The sequence below is a fragment of the Erythrolamprus reginae genome, chromosome 2 (genome assembly GCF_031021105.1).
Source record: "Erythrolamprus reginae isolate rEryReg1 chromosome 2, rEryReg1.hap1, whole genome shotgun sequence".
Taxonomy (NCBI): domain Eukaryota; kingdom Metazoa; phylum Chordata; class Lepidosauria; order Squamata; family Dipsadidae; genus Erythrolamprus; species Erythrolamprus reginae.
In genome coordinates this window covers 288,149,861-288,172,152 of record NC_091951.1, presented here as the reverse complement: position 1 = coordinate 288,172,152, position 22,292 = coordinate 288,149,861, and the positions used below count along the sequence as shown (strand labels likewise).

The 22,292-nt window shown below is 38.0% G+C and overlaps 1 protein-coding gene across 1 annotated transcript in view; it reads right to left on the bottom strand.

Annotated features, from left to right (window-relative positions):
- FBN2 (fibrillin 2) overlaps positions 1–21,007 on the bottom strand; it is a 140,151-nt gene extending 119,144 nt beyond the window's left edge. The window contains exons 1-5 of the mRNA XM_070742837.1: positions 20,784–21,007; positions 18,356–18,438; positions 14,323–14,421; positions 11,848–11,943; positions 3,697–3,792 (exon numbers count right to left, since the gene is read on the bottom strand). Coding sequence (XP_070598938.1) covers positions 3,697–3,792; positions 11,848–11,943; positions 14,323–14,421; positions 18,356–18,438; positions 20,784–21,007 — 598 coding nt within the window. The remainder of the gene's footprint in view (positions 1–3,696; positions 3,793–11,847; positions 11,944–14,322; positions 14,422–18,355; positions 18,439–20,783) is intronic.
- Between the last annotated feature and the right edge of the window lie 1,285 nt (positions 21,008–22,292).

Sequence of the window (22,292 nt, the reverse complement as noted above, 5' to 3'; positions counted from 1 at the left end):
TAATTCTGCACATTCTATAATTTTTTTGAATACCTCCGTATCTTTCGGTATCGTCTTTTCTTTCCATTTCTGTGCAAATACTATTTGTGCCGCCGCCAGTATATGTATTATCAAATAGTAAATTTCTTTTTTATACTTTATATTTGAAATACCCAATAGGAAAAATTCAGGAGATTTTTTAATCTTCTCCTTAGTTATTTCATTTATCCAATTCTCTACTTTATTCCAAAATATTTTTGTCTCAGAACAGGCCCACCATGCATGATAATATGTACCAACTTCTTTTTTGCATTTCCAACAAATAGGCGATACGGATGGAAACATTTTAGAAATTCTATATGGTGGAAGGTGTCATCTATAAAACATCTTAATTTGGTTTTCTTTAAAAGAAATTGATTTTGTTATTTTCCAATTATACGTCCATATCTTTTCCCAAGTTTCTAAATTAATCTCTTTACCAAAATTTTTGCACCAACTGATCATATTATCTTTCAATATCCAACCTATCGTTCTATGGTTTAATAAATATTTATAAACATTTCCAATTGTCTTTGTTTGATTTTGAAATAATAATTTGCTCAGTACATTGTTTTCTTTTTTAAAAATATAGGTCTTTGCGTCTATTTGATATCTAGAACTAATCTGCATATAATGCCACCAATCTAAGTCTATACCTAACTCGTATAGCTCTTGTTTTGTTCTTAATTTTAATTGATTATCTAACAAATCACTATATTTCCAAATCTTACCTTTTCCTTTAAGATTCGGGTGTACAATGGCTTCGAAGGGTGAAACCCATTCTGGCATTACTAAAAAGTGATTTTTCTTTATCTCGTTCCACACTTCTATCAATGCTTTTCTAATAACATTATTTTTAAAATATGAGTGAGTTTTTAATTTATCATACCATACAAATGCGTGCCAACCAACCATCAAGTCATGCCCTTCTAGATTGAGCAATCTTTGATTTTCTAGTGTGAGCCATTCTTTTATCCATGTCAGGGCTAGTGTTGCTTTCTAAGTGGACAGTTTGATTTCACAAAAGTTTGATTTACTTGGAGTTATATTGTGTTGTTTTAAGTGTTCCCTTTATTTTAAGTTTGATATTCAAGTATAAGCAAGGACGCTGGAGAGGACCATGGGCCAGGCCTGGAGTCTAGAGAAGGTTCTGTGCCAGAAATGGGGCCCGGGCCATCTGGGAGTTTTGTGCTGATTCTAGAGCCTCCAGAGGTAACATGAGCGAGGCAGAGGAACAGGGAGAGCCTGTTCCCAATGCACACATGCACAGAACTGCCAGAAGACAAGAACTGTTACAGAAGAAAAGGACTACTCGGGAGTAAGGCTTGGAAATTATTGGCTCCTCCCATAAAAGTAGAGCAAACGAATGTGCTCATTGCAGGAAGCAACTTGGTTCAATTCTGAGCGGTGTAATTCTGAGATCTGTTTGGCCTTGCAAAGCTTCTTGCCAATTAGGTCTTTGGCAGTATGTCAAGAGACATAAAGGTTGGTGCTTATCTGCCTTCTTCCGAATTCTGTCAGACTAATTAGCATTGTTTGGGACTCATTACGGCTGGGAATGAACATAATTTACAACCATTAAAATAAAAATAGGTTTTTGGGGGACTCTGTGCTTTATTATTTATCAGGAAGACTAAGTCAAAACTGTATGATGTAGGATTTTTAACACTGAGTATGGGACAAGGACCAACTGTAAGGGAAACCATTGCCATGGTTGACTTTAACAAATCTCTCAACCCTCTATATTACCATGCAGCCTCCTTTTTTCTACTTGAACTAAAGTCCCACACCCCCAAAATAACTTTGCTTAGAGTACAGTAAAACTTCATTTAGCTTCCTGTTGGCTTAACAAGCTCCGGGGCAGGGTAGAACAAAGCAATAAAAAGAAGGAAAAGCTTATTAAGTATGACCAAAAAAGTGACTGTTTAATTCACTCAAAAATATTTTCAGAAGTATATCATAACTGTTTGTTAATGCACTGAATCTCTACAATTGTGTGGACAAAATTCAGACACTTGTCAATTGACTCATATTTTTGATGGCTGCAGTGTCCTAGGTTCACGTGATCACCTTTTGCAACCTTCTGACAAGCAAAATCAATGGGGAAGCTAGATTCACTTATCAACCATGTTATTAACTTAACAGTTGTAGTGATTCAATTAAGATCTGTGGCAAGACAGGTGGTAAAATGAGGCAAAATTCACTTTACAAATGTTTTACTTAACAACATAAAGTTTGGGCTCAATTGTGGTTGTAAGTTGAGGATTCCCTATATTTAGATGAGATAAAAACAGTTACAAAATTTGCATACAACACAATATTAGAAGGGATGACTAAGATGGTAGAAGAAAGTAGAATTCATAACAAATTTTGAATAGAAATAGACTGAAAACAGTGGAATGAAATTTCGCAGTCAACATACAAAATTATCCATGTAGGTAACTGAAATCAAATAATAAGTACAGAACAAGTAACAACTGACTTTAGAAAAGTTATTTTGAAAAAGATCTCAGAATAATTGATTATAAAACAATACAAACAATATAAATCAACAGTGCAAAAAAAGACAAATGCTGCTTTTGGCTATATTCAAAGAATTCTAATTTGCGTCTACTTTATTCTGCTTTGATAAGACTCTACATTAAAAAATCAGTTTGAACACCATATTATTAAGGAGCATACACACAAACTTAAACTATTTCAGAGAATGGGAATAGAAACCATCAGGAGGCCATACATTAAATTCTGTGAAGAAAAATGTATGGACTAGGAATGTTTATGGTGCATGATACACTATATTCAAGGAATGTCACTAAAAGCTAAGACCTCTTCTTTATTATCCTGGTGTATAATATATGAAATAACAGACTTAACCTATTACAGAAAAGCAGATTCCATTTGAACAGGGTGAAAGATTTTCTGGTAGCAAGAGAAATTGGAATCAATTATACAAAAACTGAGTTTTGCTCCACTGAAAGGTATATTCAAGCATAAGTAGTCATTTGTCAGGAATTCTTTAGCTTGGATTGCTGCATGGGGCACAATACCCTGAACCATAAACTAACCAAGCATGAAGAGCTCTAATACAGTTGTATCTTTACTAATACAAGCGGTCCTCAACTTAGGGCCACAACTGAGCCCACAATTTCTGTTGCTAAGCAAAACATTAACTCAATTTTGCCCCATTTTACAACCTAAGTTAGTAACACGTTTATGAAGTGGCTTCTCTATTGACTTTGCTTATCAGAAGTTTGCAAAAAGTGATCAAATGACCTCAGGATACTGCAACTGTCATAAATACTGTACATACCAATTACTAAGTGCACAAAGTTTGACCACAAGGATCCTGCAATGGTCATTAGTGTGAAAAATGGCCATGTCACTTTTTTCAGTCACTAAATGAACCATTATAAATTGAGGATTATCTGTATACTGATACATTCCCAATGCTCAGTTTATTGTACAACTCTATTTTATCTTGCTTAGGAGAAATACAAGTATCTGCTGTCTGCTCATTCTTTGAAAAAATTCATAAACTGGAATAGTATCAACTTCATATTACAAACTGCTGTTCTAATGGCTTGCAAACAGAAGTGATATCCACTATCCCTCTTATTTAGCACTAATGGGAAACATTCAGATTTTGATTACATTTTATTTTGATTTTGTAGTTCTTACCTCTTTCACATTGAGGGCCTGTGAATCCATATATGCATGCACAACGATTGGGCCCGATGCAGCGACCTCCATTCTGGCATCCATGTTCGCAGACAGCTATGGTTCAAATAAAAATATTATATGTATATAATAAAATGAAAATAGTCACTTGAGGACTGTTAATATACTGGATATTCACAATAATCATTATTCCAAATTGAAAAGGCTTAGAAGAAAATGGATTAGGAAAATGTTCCTGTATTAATTAATTAGTTAGCTAATTCATACAATTTTACGCCTGGGACAAGGCTTAAATTCTTTGCCCATCTTTAATTCCTGAACATTATCAGATTGAGAGCCATCTAAGTCTCTGGCCAGTTGCCATTCCAAAGGAAAGGTGCTACAACAGAAAAGGCATGATTCCTGGATCCCGCTAGATGACACAGCTTCATTGATGAGTCCAACATATGCTATGATACCTTGTACCTGCCCTTAACTAATACAAATGTCATTTGCAGCAGGTCTTGACAAGACATAATTGAAAATGTAAATGAATTTTTGAAGAAAACCTAAATTAAGGTTCTTCCCATGACATTAAAATGACTGGCAGATGTCGTCCGTACAATTTTAATGAGGGGAAAATGAAAACTGGTGGATTGCCCGGGCTTTCCCTTCATTTATACTAAGCATAACTTCCTGAAGGGAAAAATAATCAGCAACAGCTCTCATGAACCTGAAGGATGGGTGAGTTGAAGTCAGTTGTTTTAATGACAAGTTTAGTTATATAAATTGTGCCTAAAGCTTTGGGAGAACAAAGGTCATATAAGATGGCTGGAGAAATCAGAAGGTATAGATATTGAAAACCTATTCCAAAACATGACCGCAATGTCTTAAATGACCACATTTAGGTAAATGACCACATTTAGGTAAAATGGCACTACTTATTATTCTACTTATAATAGAGAGGCATTAATTATTCTGAGTCCTCGGAAAGGAGCGGCATACAAATCTAATTATTATTATTATTATTATTATTATTATTATTATTATTATTATTATTAATACCACTGTATAACGCCCTGGTCAGACCACATCTAGAGTACTACATTCAGTTCTGGTCACCACACTTCAAAAGAGACATAGAAACTCTGGAGAAGGTGCAGAAAAGAGCAACCAAAATGATTAGGAGACTAGAAACCAAGACTTATGAAGAGAGACTGCTGGAACTGGGCATGGATAGCCTAGAGAAAAGAAGGGCCAGGGGGGACATGATAGCAGTCTACAGGTACTTGAGGGGTTGCCACAGAGAAGAGGGGGTCACATTGTTTTCCAGGGCACCAGAGGGCCAGACGAGGAACAACGGTTGGAAGCTGACCAAGGAGAGATTCAACCTAGAAATAAGGAAGAACTTCCTGATGGTCAGAGCAATCAACCACACAGGAACAGCTTGCCAATGGAGGTTGTGAACTCCCCAACTTTGGACATTTTCAAGAGGAGATTGGACTGTCATTTGGCTGGGGTGCTGTAGGATTTCCTGCTTAAGCAGGAGGTTGGACTTGATGACCTACAAGGTCCCTTTCAACACAAACAAACAAACAAACAAACAAACAAATAGAGGAATAAATAAATAACCTCATTTATAGGTTAGCTATGAAATCAAAGAAAAGTGGAAGAAGACAGTTTTAAGCCAATTAATTGTAGCAAAAAGTAAATAAATGTTATGCTACATTAAAATATTGTTTTCAATACTAAAATATCAAAATACGGTTTCACTGAAAATCATATTCAAATATATCACTTTTTAAATATAACACATAGAAACTATATTTGCCAAGTACAGCTTGAAAGGATTTTCTGTAATAATGGATTTCACACATCTGTCTAAAGAAAGAATTTCTACCATACAACGATTAAAGCACCATTTGTTATGCTTTCTATATTCCCTAAGATTTTTGACCTGGCCTCTAAGAAAACAAGCATTTATATTCAGCAGAACCCACTCCCTTCTCTTGCAGATCTAGACATCTCAGGGGACATGACATTTGTTTGCAGTGCCACAGTGTCTGGGAAAAGAAGGGGGAAATGCATACATCCAGATAGTTAGAGGAGACAAGTAACACTCAAAGTAAGGGAACTAAGGCAAAGATTGTGTTGAAAAGATCAGAATACGACAAAAAGCAATGTAATTCATCCAGTGTTGAAAAAAAACAAAGGCAACACTTTTCTATCGTATGTTTTGAGGCTACAAAACCTTGAGATTATATATATATATATCAGCTATAAAAAGTGCTTGTAAAAAGAGAGTGAAAACTTACACTGTCCATATTATACTTGGATAGCTATGTTTATATATACATATTATTTCATATGTTTTTGTATCAGTGTAATTGCATTATTTTAATGTTTCATTTATTTAATTTGTTATCTATTAATAAAATAAATATAATTCATTGCTTATTGTATTATTTTGTTAGTATTTTTATATTTATACTTCTATAACACACCAATTCAGCCTGAAAAACTCCTGCATTGAATAGATAAAAATATAATAAATACATTTCTTCTCTTACTGGCACAATGTAATCATTAATAATTAAAGTAAAATTTTCCAAAGCAATAATGAATAAAATTAATGAATATAGAGACATCTAAAAACATAGACTGTTAAGTCCTAAGTATATGTAGAAACCAGTGTTAAAATGGTGAACACATTTTCATTCACAGATGGTCTGGGTAATTATGGGAATTTTAAAAATATAGGCATCCTTTTTTTCCAAGTATGTATGTGTTGGCTTATTTAAACTTGAATAACAGAACTTGATAAATTTGTATTATTTTTATAGCAGACATATGTTGCATTCTAAGAGATTTTGAAAAAAGGCAATATTTGCCTATACAGTGATACCTTGTCTTACAAACTTAATTGGTTCCGGGATGAGGTTCTTAAGGTGAAAAGTTTGTAAGACGAAACAATGTTTCCCATAGGAATCAATGGAAAAGCGATTAATGCGTGCAAGCCCAAAATTCACCTCTTTTGCCAGCCGAAGCGCCCGTTTTTATGCTGCTGGGAATCCCCTGAGGCTCCCCTCCATGGGAAACCCCACCTCCGGACTTCTGTGTTTTTGCGATGCTGCAGGGGAATCCCAGCAGGAGAATCCCAGCATCGCAAAAACTAGTGCTTCGCTGGCAACGGAAATTCGGAGGTGGGGTTTCCCAGAGAAGGGAGCATCAGTGAAATCGCAGATTGCAAAAACACCGAAGTCCTCGAAATCCCACCTCCGGACCTCTGTGTTTTTGCGATGCTGCAATTTCACTGAGGCTCCCCTCACTGGGAAACCCCACCTCCGGACTTCCGTTGCCAGCAAAGCACCCGTTTTTGAGCTGCTGGGATTCCCCTGCAGCATCACAAAAACACGGAAGTCCGGAGGCAGGGCATCCCAGTGGCGGCGGTGGGTTTGTAAGGTGAAAATAGTTTGTAAGAAGAGGCAAAAAAATCTTAAACCCCGGGTTTGTATCTCGAAAAGTTTGTATGACAAGGCGTTTGTAAGACGAGGTATCACTGTATATTCAAAATTAATCCTTCATTGCATTATGCACAATTGCTCCAATAGTCTACAAAGTATTAAAAATGATGCATACATAATAGTTGTATTTTACTGTTTCAAAACAGATACATTTATAATACATTTATAACTTCCTTAAGAAACAGCTAAAAGTTATTTGGTTTGAGTAATTTAGGCAATTTTCCCAACTAAAGGCTCAAACAACATATGGTTAGCTACTGAAATAATTCATTCTCATGTACCAAAAGAACAGATAAGTAGAAAGGGGGCGGAGAACTATTTAAGCATGGAAAAGAGTCAAAAAATTAGATCTCATTAAATGAATGACTGCTGTTTGATAATTGCCATACAATTATTTTTTATATACAGTAAGAAGATGAAATATGGCAGCAACTGAAACATTTATGCAACAAATAACTATATTGTCATAATCTAAATATTATCTCTCTAAATACTTGTGAACTAACATTCAATGACTCCAAATGGAAATGTTACAATGTAATTCTATCCTGACCTCATTTTAATCAGCCATGTCCTTTTTCAGGATACTCTATTCTTCTGTCACACCACTATACCAAAATTTTAAAGATAAACCATGTTGATTCCTCACTGAGTTCTCTTCCCTTAAATAATCTCCTTGGATTTCACAAAGCCCCTAAGATCTGGCTCTGCTCCCAGGCCTGGGTTAATGTGTTTCTTAATGCATATATGGGGCCATTCTTGCATTGCATGATTTATTGTTCTGCTCGATTTAGTCCAAGGCTGTCTTTTTATACATGTTTTTAATGTGTGTTTTTTGAGAATTCTGTAAGCTTCCCTGTCTAAGTGTGTAGAATGAGTGTCGGCAACCTGCGGCTCCAGAGCCATTTGCGATTCTTTGGGACCCCTACCCCATCACTGGCTGACCCCTACCCTCCCTATCACTCCTCACCTGGCCTGAGAAGGTAAGGGTGACTGTGGGGAATGGAGAAGTGGCCAGGACTGATTCTCCAGTGCCTCACTTCTGCAGGTAGCAAATATAGCAGGAATTCCTTTCAAGAACTAAGTAGCACCTTTAATTTCATGCAGGTTAATTGGCATCCACGGTGCAGCTTAAGCAACCTGCTTTCCGCCGCAAGACATTGGCAATAACATTGGCAAAGGAGGCAATAACAGAGGGGATGGGAGAGAAATACAGAGAGGGAGAGGGGGAGGGATAGAGGGAGATGGGGAGCAAGGGATAGAGGAGGAGTGAGTGGGGAAGATAAGAGAGGGACAGGGGGAGAGATAGAGAGAGATATAGACAGAGTGGGGGGAGACACGGATACATAGAGTGGGGAGAGAGGGGGAGAGAGAATGGGAGAGATATACAAAGAGAAAGGGGAGACATAGAGAGGGATTGGGAGAAAGACAGAGAGGAGAGGGGGAGAGTTCAGAGATACAGAGAGAGGGGGAGGGGGAAGAGAGAGACAGACACAGAGAGAGAGAGAGATACAAAGGGGGGAAAGAGGGGGAAAATAGAGATGGAGAGAGAGAGACAGAGAGAGTATATAGGGAGCGAGAGAGACAAAGAGAAAGGGAAGGGTTTTATGGTTCCCGTTTCTTTGCCCTAATGACTAGCTGGGTTGGTGTAGCTAAGGGATTATGTGACTGGATGGGAGTAAGTGACATTGAGTTGGCCACGCCCACCCGGATTTTGTGCCTCCTGGTGTTTTGTTTTGTTTTTCTGTTGGAAACGGGTCAAAATTGTTCTTTGAGTGTTTAAGATTGCAGACCCCTGGTGTAGAAGGTCATAATCAATTTGGTAAATTATATGAAATTAATGACAATTCACAAACTTGTTAGGACCATATCTGTGCAATTTTGATACATTTTTTCATTTAAAAAATAGTGATCCAACTCAAAAGAGCAAAAATAGGATATAACGGTAGGAAACTGAATGTAATGAAATGATGCAAAGTTTAATCAGAACCAATGAACTAGTAAGAAACATAGCATGAAACAGCTAAAATAAAAGAAATGGGAATACAAATATTATTCCTAAGAAAAGAAGGCTGAAAAAAAGAGCAACAGACATAAAAACAGGATATTTTGCTTTGATCATATATTTCTACTCTTATAACCAAGGAACAAATTATCCACAACAATACACCATTAATTGGTACTTTTTTCAGAAACAAAATCAAGCCTTTAATTTAAAAAACCATCTCCATCTCCCAGTCTTCCTCTTATGCTCCATTGCTTCTACAATGCTTTTCAATTTTTGTACATAGATTATTTGCCACTATTATCAGAACCTGCAAATTATGCTTTATAATTTGTCGGCTAGGCGTTTGGTTCTGGAGATTAGGGTCTTGGCTACAGAGTTGATCTGTGCAGGTGGTGGTGAGATTGTGCGTTTAAGTAGTGGCTGGTGTGTGTGTTTTTTCTGGTAGATGGTGTGTCCTAGGGAGCCATTGGGGTTTTTGTAGATTAGGACATCCAGAAAGGGAAGTTGGTTGTTGGTTTCTATTTCCACGTTGAATTGTATTTTGGGGTGTAGGCTGTTGAGATGTGTGAGGAAGTTGTCCAGTTTTTCTTGCCCATGTGGCCAAATTATGAAGGTATCATCTACATATCTATGCCAGAGTTTGGGTTTATGTTCAGATTTATCCAAGGCATTGGTTTTGAAATGTTCCATGTATAGGTTTGCGATGATGGGTGAGAGGGGTGATCCCATGGGGGCTCCTTCTATCTGTTTGTATCTTTGTCCACTATGGATGAACCAAACGCCTAGCCGACAAAGACCACCTGGACACTGAATTATACAGTCTCACAAATATATTCATTTCCAACAGATTCCAAAGAAAAACAATCACTCACCTAATCCGAAAGGAGACACCCCCCCCAAGAACCAAGACACAAAACAGGACAATGGCATCGCCCTCCTCCCTTACATCGAAGGCACCACAGATAAAATCAACAAAATTCTCCACAAGCACAATATCAAGACAGCCTTGTTGCTGACCAAAAAATAGCCAACATCTTAGGAAACCCCAAAGACACGATACAGCTAGAAAACCAAGGAATTTATGAAATACCATGTACAATCTGCCCAGCCACATATATTGAACAAACTAATAGGAGAGTAAACGCACGCAACATAGAACACAAGAATGCAGTGAGAAAAGAAGAAAAAACTTTTTCCTTTTCTAACACGTCAAAAAAATTGACTTTGAAAGAACTAAATTAATTTCCAAAACTGAACACTCCAACAAAAGAATAATCATGGAAGCTATTGAAATAGAAAAACACCCCACAATATGAATAAACGTGATGATATCTCCCACCTACCAGGCATCTAGAAACTAGCCCTTATCAACAAACGTATCCCAGCCACGAAAACTGAAACCAGACCCAGAACACAGGACACCACCACCAATCACCCTCATCAGACCCAAACTCACACCCATCCTACAGACCAAATATAACCACTACCCAGAAGCCAAACTAGAGTAGCGCCTCCAAGCTGAATGATAAAGAATGTTTTAAATTATTTTAGGGGTTTTTAAAAATTATATTAATTGGATTAGAGGTACTATTATGTTTATACATAAGTTGTGAGCCACCCCGAGTCCTCGGAGAGGGGCGGCATACAAATCCAATTAATAAATAAATAAAATAAATTGCTGCATCCCCCTCTGACACTCACACAAAGCAAACGTACACAAACCATAAACACATGCCCAGACCACAACCTCGCAGCCAAACCAAAACCCAGGATGTTACACCACAGACATACATTGCAAAACAGCTAACTAGTCTGCCGGCTCCAACTACTCAGGATATCACCCCTAATCCACAAACATCAACTAATCAGCATACATCAATTGCATCAATTACTCAAGGTGTTACCCCACCAACTAACCAGGAAGTTTCAACACAGCTTGCAGCAGCTGAGCCAGCACTCCACACCCACCCACCAGTATTTATAGAGGGAAGGCAACTCAGATCACACTTTGTTCATCCTAGCACAAAGCCAAAAACACCATCCTGAAGATGACGGGAAAGACCACCAGAAACATCACCAGAAATCTCTGAAACTTACACAGGAAGAAACCTGAATATGCCACGACCTTCATACCCATACCCGTGAAAATCTACGAAAACAAACGTCTGTGTGTGTGTGTTTGTATATGTATGTATATGCATATGTCTCAATGTTATATATGCATATAACAATGTTTTTGTTTTACATACTTATAAATTAAAAAGTCTGCTTAATTAAGGACTCCTTGAAATGTAAAAAATTATTCAAAATGTTCCTGCTTACTGCTAGTACTTTTCTTCACAATTCTAATGAAGCTTAAACAAACTAATACTAATACTACTTCTTATAAATACATCTCTGTATTTTTATAATTACATATGCAAGAAATGTGTCTTTCCTGCAACTACCCTATCTACATAATACTTGTTTTGTTCATGACTATCCATTGAAATTAATAGATGAAAAATGCACTGAATTCACAATTCCCATATCCAGATGAAATAGCAGCCATTCAAAAATATCAGAAGACTATGTAATATCTATGCTACATCCATGACAGGAAACATTCAAATAAATCACAGCTGCCAAATGTCTACTTACGTTGCCCACAATAATTGCCAATATATCCTTTTTCACACTGGCATTGGTCATCTAGACAGGTACCACCATTCAGACATCTGATGTTACACTTTTGTACTACAGAAAAATGCAGACAATTAGCTATGCCTTAAATTTTATGCATTTTATGTTAACTAGCAAAGACACAAATATTGAGAAATAATGCAATAATATAGACATAATAATTCATTAATATACAACACATAAAATATACAACATATTAGCATTTTGTGGCATAGGATTTCACTTAATCTGATTTAAAGTTCTAGTATAAGGCTAGAAATCAGAAAACTATGAGTTCCAGTCCTGCCTTAGCCATGAAAACTGCTGAACGACTTTGGACCAGTCCCCTCAGACAGTTGATATTGTAGCGGAAATAGAAAGAAGAAGGATTATTATCTATGTTCTCTGCCTTGGGTTATTTATACAGTAGTACCTCATGATACGAACCCCTCATCATACGAACTTTTCGAGATATGAACCCGGGATTCGGAATTTTTTTGCCTCTTCTTATGAACTTTTTTCGCCTTAAAAACCCACTGCCGGCGGCGGGATGCCCCACCTCCGGACTTCTGTTGTAAGTGAAGCGCCCATTTTTGTGATCCTGGGAATCCCTTGAGGCTCCCCTCCATGGGAAACCCCACCTCCCAGGATCACAAAAACGGGCGCTCCGCTGGGCGCCACCACCCAGCTGTCACCTTCCGAAACAGCCGGGGCACTTCCCGCCATTCTCCCGAACGACAAACTCAGAAGTTCAGCAAAAGTTTGGGTTCGGGAGAACGCCGAGAAGCACCGCCGCCCGGCTGTCACCTTCCAAAACAGCCGGGGGGGGGGGGCTTCTCGGCGTTCTCCTGAACGCAGAACCCGGAAATTCAGCAAAAGTTCGGGTTCGGGAGAATGCTGAGAAGTGCCACCGCCCAGCTGTCACCTTTGCAGAAGAGCCATGGAGCTGTCGGCCGGTTGGGAGGCTCAAACGGAGGTGGGGAATCCCAACAGGGAATTCCAGGGGCGGAGCTTTGACATCACAGAGACGTCCTTCCTGGCCAGTCGAAACGTGGACTCCAGTGCCCGGCTGTTTCAGAAGGTGACAGCCAGGCGGCGGTGGCCAGCGGAGGGCTATTTCTGCGATTTTTGGGGCTTGCACGCATTAATCGGTTTTCCATTGTATTGTTTTGTCTTACAAACGTTTCACCTTATGAACCTCCTCCCGGAACCAATTAAGTTCGTAAGACAAGGTATCACTGTAAAAGCAATAGAAGCAGTATGTAAATAAATAAATACTTCTTTATAAATGCTGCTATACATATAATTTTGAGGACTATCTGTTCAGCTTTTCCTATTGCAGTTTTCCTATTAATGTCTTTTTCTTTCCCTTCATCTATTTGTTTCTCAGATGCTGTTTCAATGTTTCATTTCTTTTTCAAAGTAATACTAGAGTATCTGAATTCTACATTAATAAACTCAACCCAACTATAATTTTTTTTCTGTATTTAGAATATGGTTTCCTCCACTAATTCCTTTGACTATGTTTTCTTGATCTCTAGTCATCTCTAATTGGTTCTCTAATGCTTTGAAGCTTTTTAAATCTTTATTACCTCCATTTTATTTTAAAACGCATGTCATTCTGATTTCAATTAATTTCCACTTTAATCATTTAATTACCATAATTTCAACATACATCTAAACTCATGTTATGGCTATTTTAAGTATACAAGTTACATATTTTAGTTGTTTACCACATAAGTTATACTGTATCTTATTTTTTTTAAAAACCCAACAATGTGGCTCATAAAAATTATAAACCAATATAAAATTGCAGTAAAACAATGGGATATTTAAAATGATCACAAGCAAAAATGAATGGGGTCAAAACAACAGGAAGAAAAACTACATGGATGCTTTACTTCACTTTGCTTTAAGAAGAGGGAAGGGAATATAGACCATGAGATAACTTCAAAGTGGTGCTTCGTACAAGCTATCAAAACAAAATATGTGTTTGAAACTTTGCACAGACCCAATATTTAGGCAGTTAAACATAGCAAAAAGTTAATATCTTGCTTGCTCAATATCTTGCTCTTGATCTTGTTTCTCAATCATGATTTAGTGATTAATGTGTAGTACAAACATACCTATTTAAATTTTTCAATAAACTAACAGTATATTATAACCCAGCATGATATGTGAACAAATCCAGATAATGTGTTAAGATTTTTGTGCTTTTAGGTACAGGTACCCAATGTGCAAGTTTAGCCCTTACTTCCAATAGGGTTGTCACCAAAAGAGACACAATTGAAAGGTAGGAAAACTCTGGTGATATACCAGAAGTTTCAAAAGATGGTAATTGGATTTTATCTGTTTTTAAACAGAATCCCAGAATGAATACAATCCCTCTAACCTTAAACAGCAAATGTCTTTATTACATATAATAAAATGAAAATGATGCTATTTAAGACTTACTAGATTTTGGTCCACAGGTTGGCAATATCTGTCCATTGGAGCAAGTGCACATATTAGGACGAGAACAAAATCCATCACCACAACTATTTCTACAAATTGCTATGGAAAAAATAATATATTAGATGACTTGTAATATTACATTGTTAAACATAAAACATATGTTTTAAAATTTCAAAACTACAGAATGTAGGCATTTTCCTTAATTATATTAGGAATTGTTATTATTTTGCTTTCATTTATAATTTCTTTATTGCTCCAACAACAGAATGAAAACAATTGTCTTCCTTCAATATCTTTACAATGTTTAGTGTGGGACAAAGCACACAAAATTCTACTCCATGCAAATTATATATAGGTAATACAAAATCGATATAGAAATCAGAATTATCTAGATCATCTTTATGGATAAAAATAGTGTATGAAGTTTTTACTCTCAAGACAATTTATGAATGAGAGATATGGGGATCAGTAGGAAAGGAATGTCTACAAAGAAACCTATCCTAAACTCTTATTGTAATCAATGATAGGCAATGGACATTTCCCATTGAACAACCTCAGAAGAAAAAGATTTCTATCAGAAGTGTGATATGAAGGGGAAAGTCAACTGAAATCAGTTTTCATTTATTTGAATTCTAGTTCTATTTCTCCACATGTTCACGATTGCTAATTTGATGGATTTATTGATAGATTCTTGCATTTAGTATCACATCTGTATTAGCCTTGCAGGACTAAACTACTGCTTTTCAGCTGATATCTTAAAAAAAAAAAAACCTTCAGTAAGTAATGTTATTTTCCTAACCATATCTTTTTGAATTATACTAGACTTAGACATTGTTTAGATGCACTAATTGCACCATAAAGAACAAATTGGAATCACTCTACACTTTGTAAATACGTTCATGTTCCTGGTTTTAAAAAATTATAAATTAGTACATCCTCATTTGGTGGAGGGACTGAATTAATGTTGTTGGGTGGTGGGAACACATTTCACTGTGCACTGTTTTGTGTTGTGTGTATTCTTTTATATTATAAAAATCAATAAAATATATATTTTTAAAAATAGATGCACTGATTGCAAATGCATTTCTAGCTTCACTTCAAATAACAATATCTTTTCTTAGTTAATGGGGCTACACTTAACAAAAATACCAAAATGAGATTTTAATTCTGCATTAACTGTCCCTTTGCAAACTATAGACTACCAGAAGCAAGGTGATATATAAATGAACACATACTACAGATACATCCTTCCTTTCACAGTTGGTTACTTTCTTTACTTCTTCAAAAGAAATGTATTAGTTCAAATAAGGTTTTTTTAAAAATAACGTATCCCCACGACAGGAATATTTTAATTAAATGCTATAGACTAGTGATGGTGAACCTTTTTTCCCATGGGTGCCAAAAGTGCAGGTGCGCACGCTGTTATTCATGCACGAGTGCCCACATCCATAACTCAATGCCTGGGGAGGGTGAAAATGCCCCCACTTCTCCCTGGAGACCCTCTGGAGGCCACAAATGGCCCATTTCGCAATTGTGGTGGGCCCTGTAGGCCCGTTTTTTGCCCTCTCCAGGCTGTAGAGGCTTCCCTGGAGCAGCAAAAATGCCCCCCATTCACCCCGAGGCCCTCTGTAAGCCGAAAACGCCCTCTCATAGTCTCTGTGTGAGTTGGAAGTCAACTGGCCAGCATGCACATACACATTGGAGCTGAGCTAAAAGAACGGCTTGCCTGGCAGCAGATATGGCTCCAAGTGCAACCTGTGGCACCTGTGCCATAGGTTCACCATCACTGCTATAGACAATGAGAACCACATCAAGCAGAGTAATGACATCAAAAAAGTTGGCAAGGCTAGTATTTTGGTGGAAATAAATTATGGACACTTGTAGAAAACATATGATTCAAATCTATCTTGAGAGCCAGGCTGATGTAGTAGTTAAAATACCAGCATAGAAACCAGCTGACCATGACTTCTAGTCCCTGCTTGCCAGCTGGTTGACCTTGGGCCAGTCACTCTCTCTCAACCTTAGGAAGAAGGCGGCAAACCACATTAAAAAAAAGATTAGTCCAGGTGGTTACCAGGAATCAATACTGAGTTGGATGCACATAAAAAAGCCTATCATAAAATTCCACTTTTGTTGTTGTCCTATGCTAAAAAACATAGAGCCAGTTTCTGATGAGGCAGAGGCTGAAAAAAAAGGGTGGGTGGGTGGGAATGTAGAATACATATTGCAATCCCTTCTGTAAATCACATTAGCTTCAATTGACAAATTATAATTTAATATTTAAAAATAAGGAAAGCAGAAAAAGGAGTGTGTGGTCTAAATAGATCCAATGTATATATATAGCAGTGGTTCTCAACCTGGGGGTCGGGATCCCTTTGGGGGTCGAATGACCATTTCACAGGGGTCACCCAAGACCATAGGAAAATAGAAATTTCACATGGTGTTAGGAACTAAAGCTTCTATTCTGGCACTTTGGAATATATTTTTACAATCGGATCAATCAGGCGTTTATAATAGCGGTATCGGTCTGATCTTGCTGCCAATCAGCTTAAAGCTCTATTGGGAGAATTGGCACTAGATTTATGGTTGGAGGTCACAACATGAGGAACTGTATTAAGGGGTTGCAGCGTTAGAAAGGTTGAGAACCACTGAAATATGGTAACTAACTGATGGTCTTTATTAAGACTGATTTATCTATATTCCAAAGATAGGCTATAGATGAATTGTTCACCATGGATTACAAAATAAACAATGCTTCCTTGTTGTTGTAAATTGTTACCATGTTTTGGTATTTTGATATGACTGCTGTGAAATCTTGAGTTAAATCTCAAGTTATCATCCTGAATATTTTGAATATTATTTAATATCATTACAGGTATTCTCTGATTTATGAGCACAATTGGGACCAGAATTTTAGTTACTTTCCTGGTGATGGATCTCTTTTATTGAAATTGTAAGGTATTGGAAATTTATGCATCACTGTATATGTGTGATTGTTAGCTATTTGATTTAGGGTAATACTGGATTGTGGTAGTATATAAGCTTAGTATTTGTTTCATGACTTTATAATGGGTGTAGGCTAATTATATAATCAGTTAATTGGGTAGCACACAAATGCCTTTGAGATTTTTATTTCTTAATCAGAAACCAGCACTGTATAAAGAAGACTAATTCTACATTTCCTAAAATTCACCTTTGTGTATGTATGCACACATGGAGGTGAGAAGTTTCACTAGAACAAAGGGAATCTTTGATTTTAATCTTCATGTATTTGAAAAGAGTTAAGGTAGACTGTGGGGAAAACTTCCCCTACCCATGGCAGTGGCCTTGATCTAAGTCAATCCATTGTGTTTATTTTTTTTAAAGAGGAGAGAAACCACATATTTATAATGTAATATACTCTATTGTTTGTCCCTCAGACATAAGCTTGTTTACTTGTAAGTAAACATATACTACAGGATTTCACTGGTAATAAAATTCAATTTATCTATAAAATAGATATAATGTATATATCATCTATAGACAGTAGATAAACAAAAAACCCCAGAAGAGATCAAAAATATTTTGTCCAATACTTTTTATCATTTTTCAAATATTCTAGAGCTGAAAGCAGATATCAACCACAGACTGAAGAGGTCTAGTTTGGTGTATTCCCAGCATAGTACAACTAAATTCCATTTTGCCAAGAGAAATCAGTAGTCACATAATATTGGCCAAACAAGACGGTTAAGCTATTAAAATGCACTTAACACATCACATATAAATCTATTATAACTTAAGTACAATGAAAATACAAATATCCTAATCAATTCATATCATGAATTTCATAAATGAGTTTTTCATCAGATTATTTTAGAACTATATATTGCCAGTACTTTTGTTTTAAAAACTGTCAAGCAACTGCTGTTTCTTAAACTCAAAGCTGAAGCCTAAATTTAGCAATTCATCTACTGTAGTGTAAATTCATATTTACGTTTAAATGTAAGTATCTACTAAAAATCAATATTGCAAACTCTGAAGCCAGAACACTTACGAACAATACATTGATTCCCCCCAGGGAGTGTTTTCCATCCAGGGCAACAGTAGGAATGGAATCTGGAGCCACATACATTAGGTCTGTTGCATGCAAACAAATAAATACACAAACACAGGTCATTTTGGAACAGCCATTCAAATATTTGCTCCACAGAATTAAAAAAAAATTGGCTATGCGATGACAGACAAATTCAGGTAGGTTTTATATTTCTAAACAAACATTCCTACAAATTCTTTTAAAAATTAATAACCTGCTTCTTAGCCAAAAAGGGGGGGAGGGAGATGAGCGATAAGCTTTCAATTTTAAACCATTCTGTGAATGGATCAAATTCATGCATACTTTATTTTTATTAAGAGTGAAACATCAAAGACACCTGAGAAAACATTTATATCTTAAAAGAATTACAGTGTCTATCAAACTAGTATGCAAGTAAGCCATTACAAAGACTTAAAATGGAAAGGATGTCACATATTTTAGATATTGGCACTTTTAAGTTTCCCCCCTTACATTTGACAAAGCATGTGTCTTTATCATGTTTTATCTGAAATGATTCTTCAACTTTACTATACCAAAACTCTTTAAAACTTGATAATGACTACTACATTTGGTATTCTTGTTGATATCATATGTTGATATGTTTAGTTTTTTAAAAGCCAGCTGTTTATTCAACTGGCTTTTAGAAAAGTAACTGATGATGTTACCTAGTTTGGGTAATGAAACAGCTGCAAGAAAACTAAGTTCAGAAAGCAACAAGGGCCCCTCAGTTATTTTTCGTTTTAGTTTTACACCAGTCTCTCAAGACACATGAAAACTTTCAAACAAGGAGCAAAATTAAAATTAAAAAGTATTCAAAAGGAAAACTGATACCTGCCAAGTATTTAGACTAAAATTTTTAAAGGGAATATATTAAGATATGATTGCATTTTACCTGAGGAAAAAAAGTAAAATAAAGAAGTGACTGTTGTAACACAATTAAAATGAACACAACAAGCAAATAGGAATAAAGGAAAGGAAGTTATATAAGGAACTTTCAATTTAAAGTTGTGAGCAAAGTACTTTAAAACAAGAAATTGTGTTTATTGTATGTATTCTATAGAACAGTGAAATAAGAAAGAGAAAATAATTATTTTTAATGCTGTAGGATTCTGTCATGAAATCCCACAAATACTGAGTGAAGTGTTGCTAATGTTATGGCAATACTTCAAACAATTAACTATTTAAAACCTATGTACAATCCAGTTTTGGCCATACAGATTTGTTAGAGAAGCAAGGTGGAAGTATGTTTTAAACAATGTGGCTTTGCACTAGAATTGATGCCACCTCTGAGTTAATGAAGTGTTGGGACACAGGTTGCTGAGGTAGTTAGGTACATATATATTCCTGTATCATGTAGGCCTAACCATGATCTTGAGGAGGTTAATAATAAAACCAAAGAAAGACAATGGGTTTAGAAGTAAAAACATAATTTGGCAGAAATGTGACATCAAAACGCACTTATGGACAATAAGTCTAACTAGTGGTAGATTCCAGTACATATTGCTTTAGTCTTCAAAACAGAATAAAATAGTATACTGTGTCTTTAAAGACTACAATCTTGAAATGGACATTTTAGCCTATGAGGATATCATATACCTGAAACACAGACTTGATCAATGGCCAACAGACTTACATGGCTAAAGAATGAAGATGGTCATTGTATTTCAAGCAGGTGAATTACCTGCCTAAAGCTATGGAAAGTTAAAGAACAGTTTTAGAAAAGTGGAAATAGATAAAGGCCACAAGGGATGAAGGACAAAGTGTTTTGTCCATACTACAACCTATATCACAACCTCCTTTGTTTAAGGAAGAACAAAATTAGTACCTGTATTCTCTTGATATTGGTATTGTGGAATAATGCTTAAAGGTAGAAGATGACTAGTTACAGGTGTTACAGAAGTAGAAAAATGACAGCATAATTTCATCTGTGAGTTACCTCCAGATAATAAGGCCTGTACAGTACATCTAAGCTTAAAAGATGTGGTTAACTACATAATTGCTGTTGCGTAATTAGATACATGTGACCTATTTCCCACCAAACAGCAGCTGAGGAAGAAAACCTGTGGCTGAATTGTACCACTTCAGACCACCCTTTCAGAGATGGAGGGTCACCTTAAGAGGAAGGGGGAGAGCAGAGCCAAGACATTCCTGCACTTAGCAGCAGAGCCAAGAAGGGTAGGTAGACTGTAGTCCTAGTCCCCTTCTTATCTTTGATCAGGGATTAGTCGATTTAATCCCTGGGAAGGCACCATTTCAGCATGCCACCCCCTACCTGCCGTCTGCAGTGATCCCCATCCAGGCGCAGGTTTATACTACCTTCCACTGCTGTCTGCAGGAAACAAGGCCTATCTGTGGCGGACGTAGGTGAGAGCAAAGGTTGCTTTCCTACCCCCTGAGTACGTCCTGCTGGCCTCTCCTGCGGACGCGGTTGGCGTTGGCGGCGACGGACGCTGTGCCTCCTTCCAGGCGCCCCAAGGCAGAGTAGCGGCTAGCATCCGCGCCCTCCGCCGGACGACCCTGCCGCTGCTGCCCAGCGGATCCATGCGCCCAGAGCGCCACACACCCCAGCCAAAGGAAATAAGGCTGCAGCCAAAGCGCCCGCCGTCTCCCCATCGCGGATGGCAGGAATTCCTGAGGTGCCGGCACCGAGTCCGACTTGTTCCTTTAGGGGAGGCGCCCGCTGTTGCTCCTCTCTTTCTCTCTCGCGCCCGCTGCCCTCCTCGGCGAAGCGAGCGTCGCTCCCGATGCTGGCCCTCCTCCGCCCCCTCAGCGAGACGCCTCGCGGGTCGGGGCGGTCAAGGGGACTGCTGCTCGCCTTCCACGGTGCATCTTTCTCGCTCCCCCCCCTTTTTCCTCCTGAGCAACTGGAAAGCGCGCAAATTTCAACACCCCCCCTCCAACAATAAAAATTCGTCAGAGCAACAAGTGAGGCTTCCAGTTTCTTTCAGGGGAACCGGGGGGGAGGATGTGTGTGGAGAGGAAAAGCCAGGAGGGCGGGAAACGTTCTCTGAACCAGTCGTTTTTACGCTAACTAAAAAAGACTCCTCAGTGAGCCAAAACCTCTCTTTGCAAAGAAAGAAAAATAAAAAGTTTGTCCGCCTCAGAAAAAAATAAAATAAAATAAAATGGTCACTAATAACCACAGCGGACACGAGCCAATTTCAATCGGACCAAATGAAATATATATGTATATAAATATTCAGGAACTCCTTGCTACGCTGCTGCGAGGAAAGGCGGCGACCCGGTGTGTGGAAAGAAGAATGAGGGGAGGAGGAAAGCGCGGCTCGGCGAGGGAGGAAAGAAAGGGCAAGGGGGAGGCGACTGCCCGCCTGTCAGTGGGGAGCAGCAGCGGCGCGCCAAACACGTGGGAAAGGAGCCCGCGGGAGGCGGGAGGGAGGGTGCGCCGAGGGGGCCCCGAGAGTCGAGTGGGGGCGGAGGATGGAAAAAGGAAAGCCCGCGCGGCGCTGGTAAATGGCTGAAAGAGGAGGGGAAAAGTTTTGGGAACTGCGAAGGAGCTGAGGCCGGGAAGTTGGAAGGGGGCGCTGGAGAAGACTGACGGAGGAGGAGGGGGGCGCCAGCCAGTCAGTCCGTCCCTGGAGTACCGCGTCCTGGTACCTTCTCCGGCGGCTCCTGGCATCCTCTTTTTGTACCCAACGAAGGAGCTAAAAGGAGGCTTTCGCCCACTGCCACCCCTTCCTATCGCAATTCTTTTAGACTCTCGGAGAGCAACTGCCATAAAAAACAAAGAAACGACTGATCGGATTGATTGCCAGTAAAACTTGGTGTTGCCCTTCTCGAGTCTTAAAGATGTGTGTTTAGGTTACACAAGTGGCTTGCGGTTGTTTGTCAGCGTCGGTGCGTTTCTCTCTGACATGCACAAAGGGATTTCGTAACAATT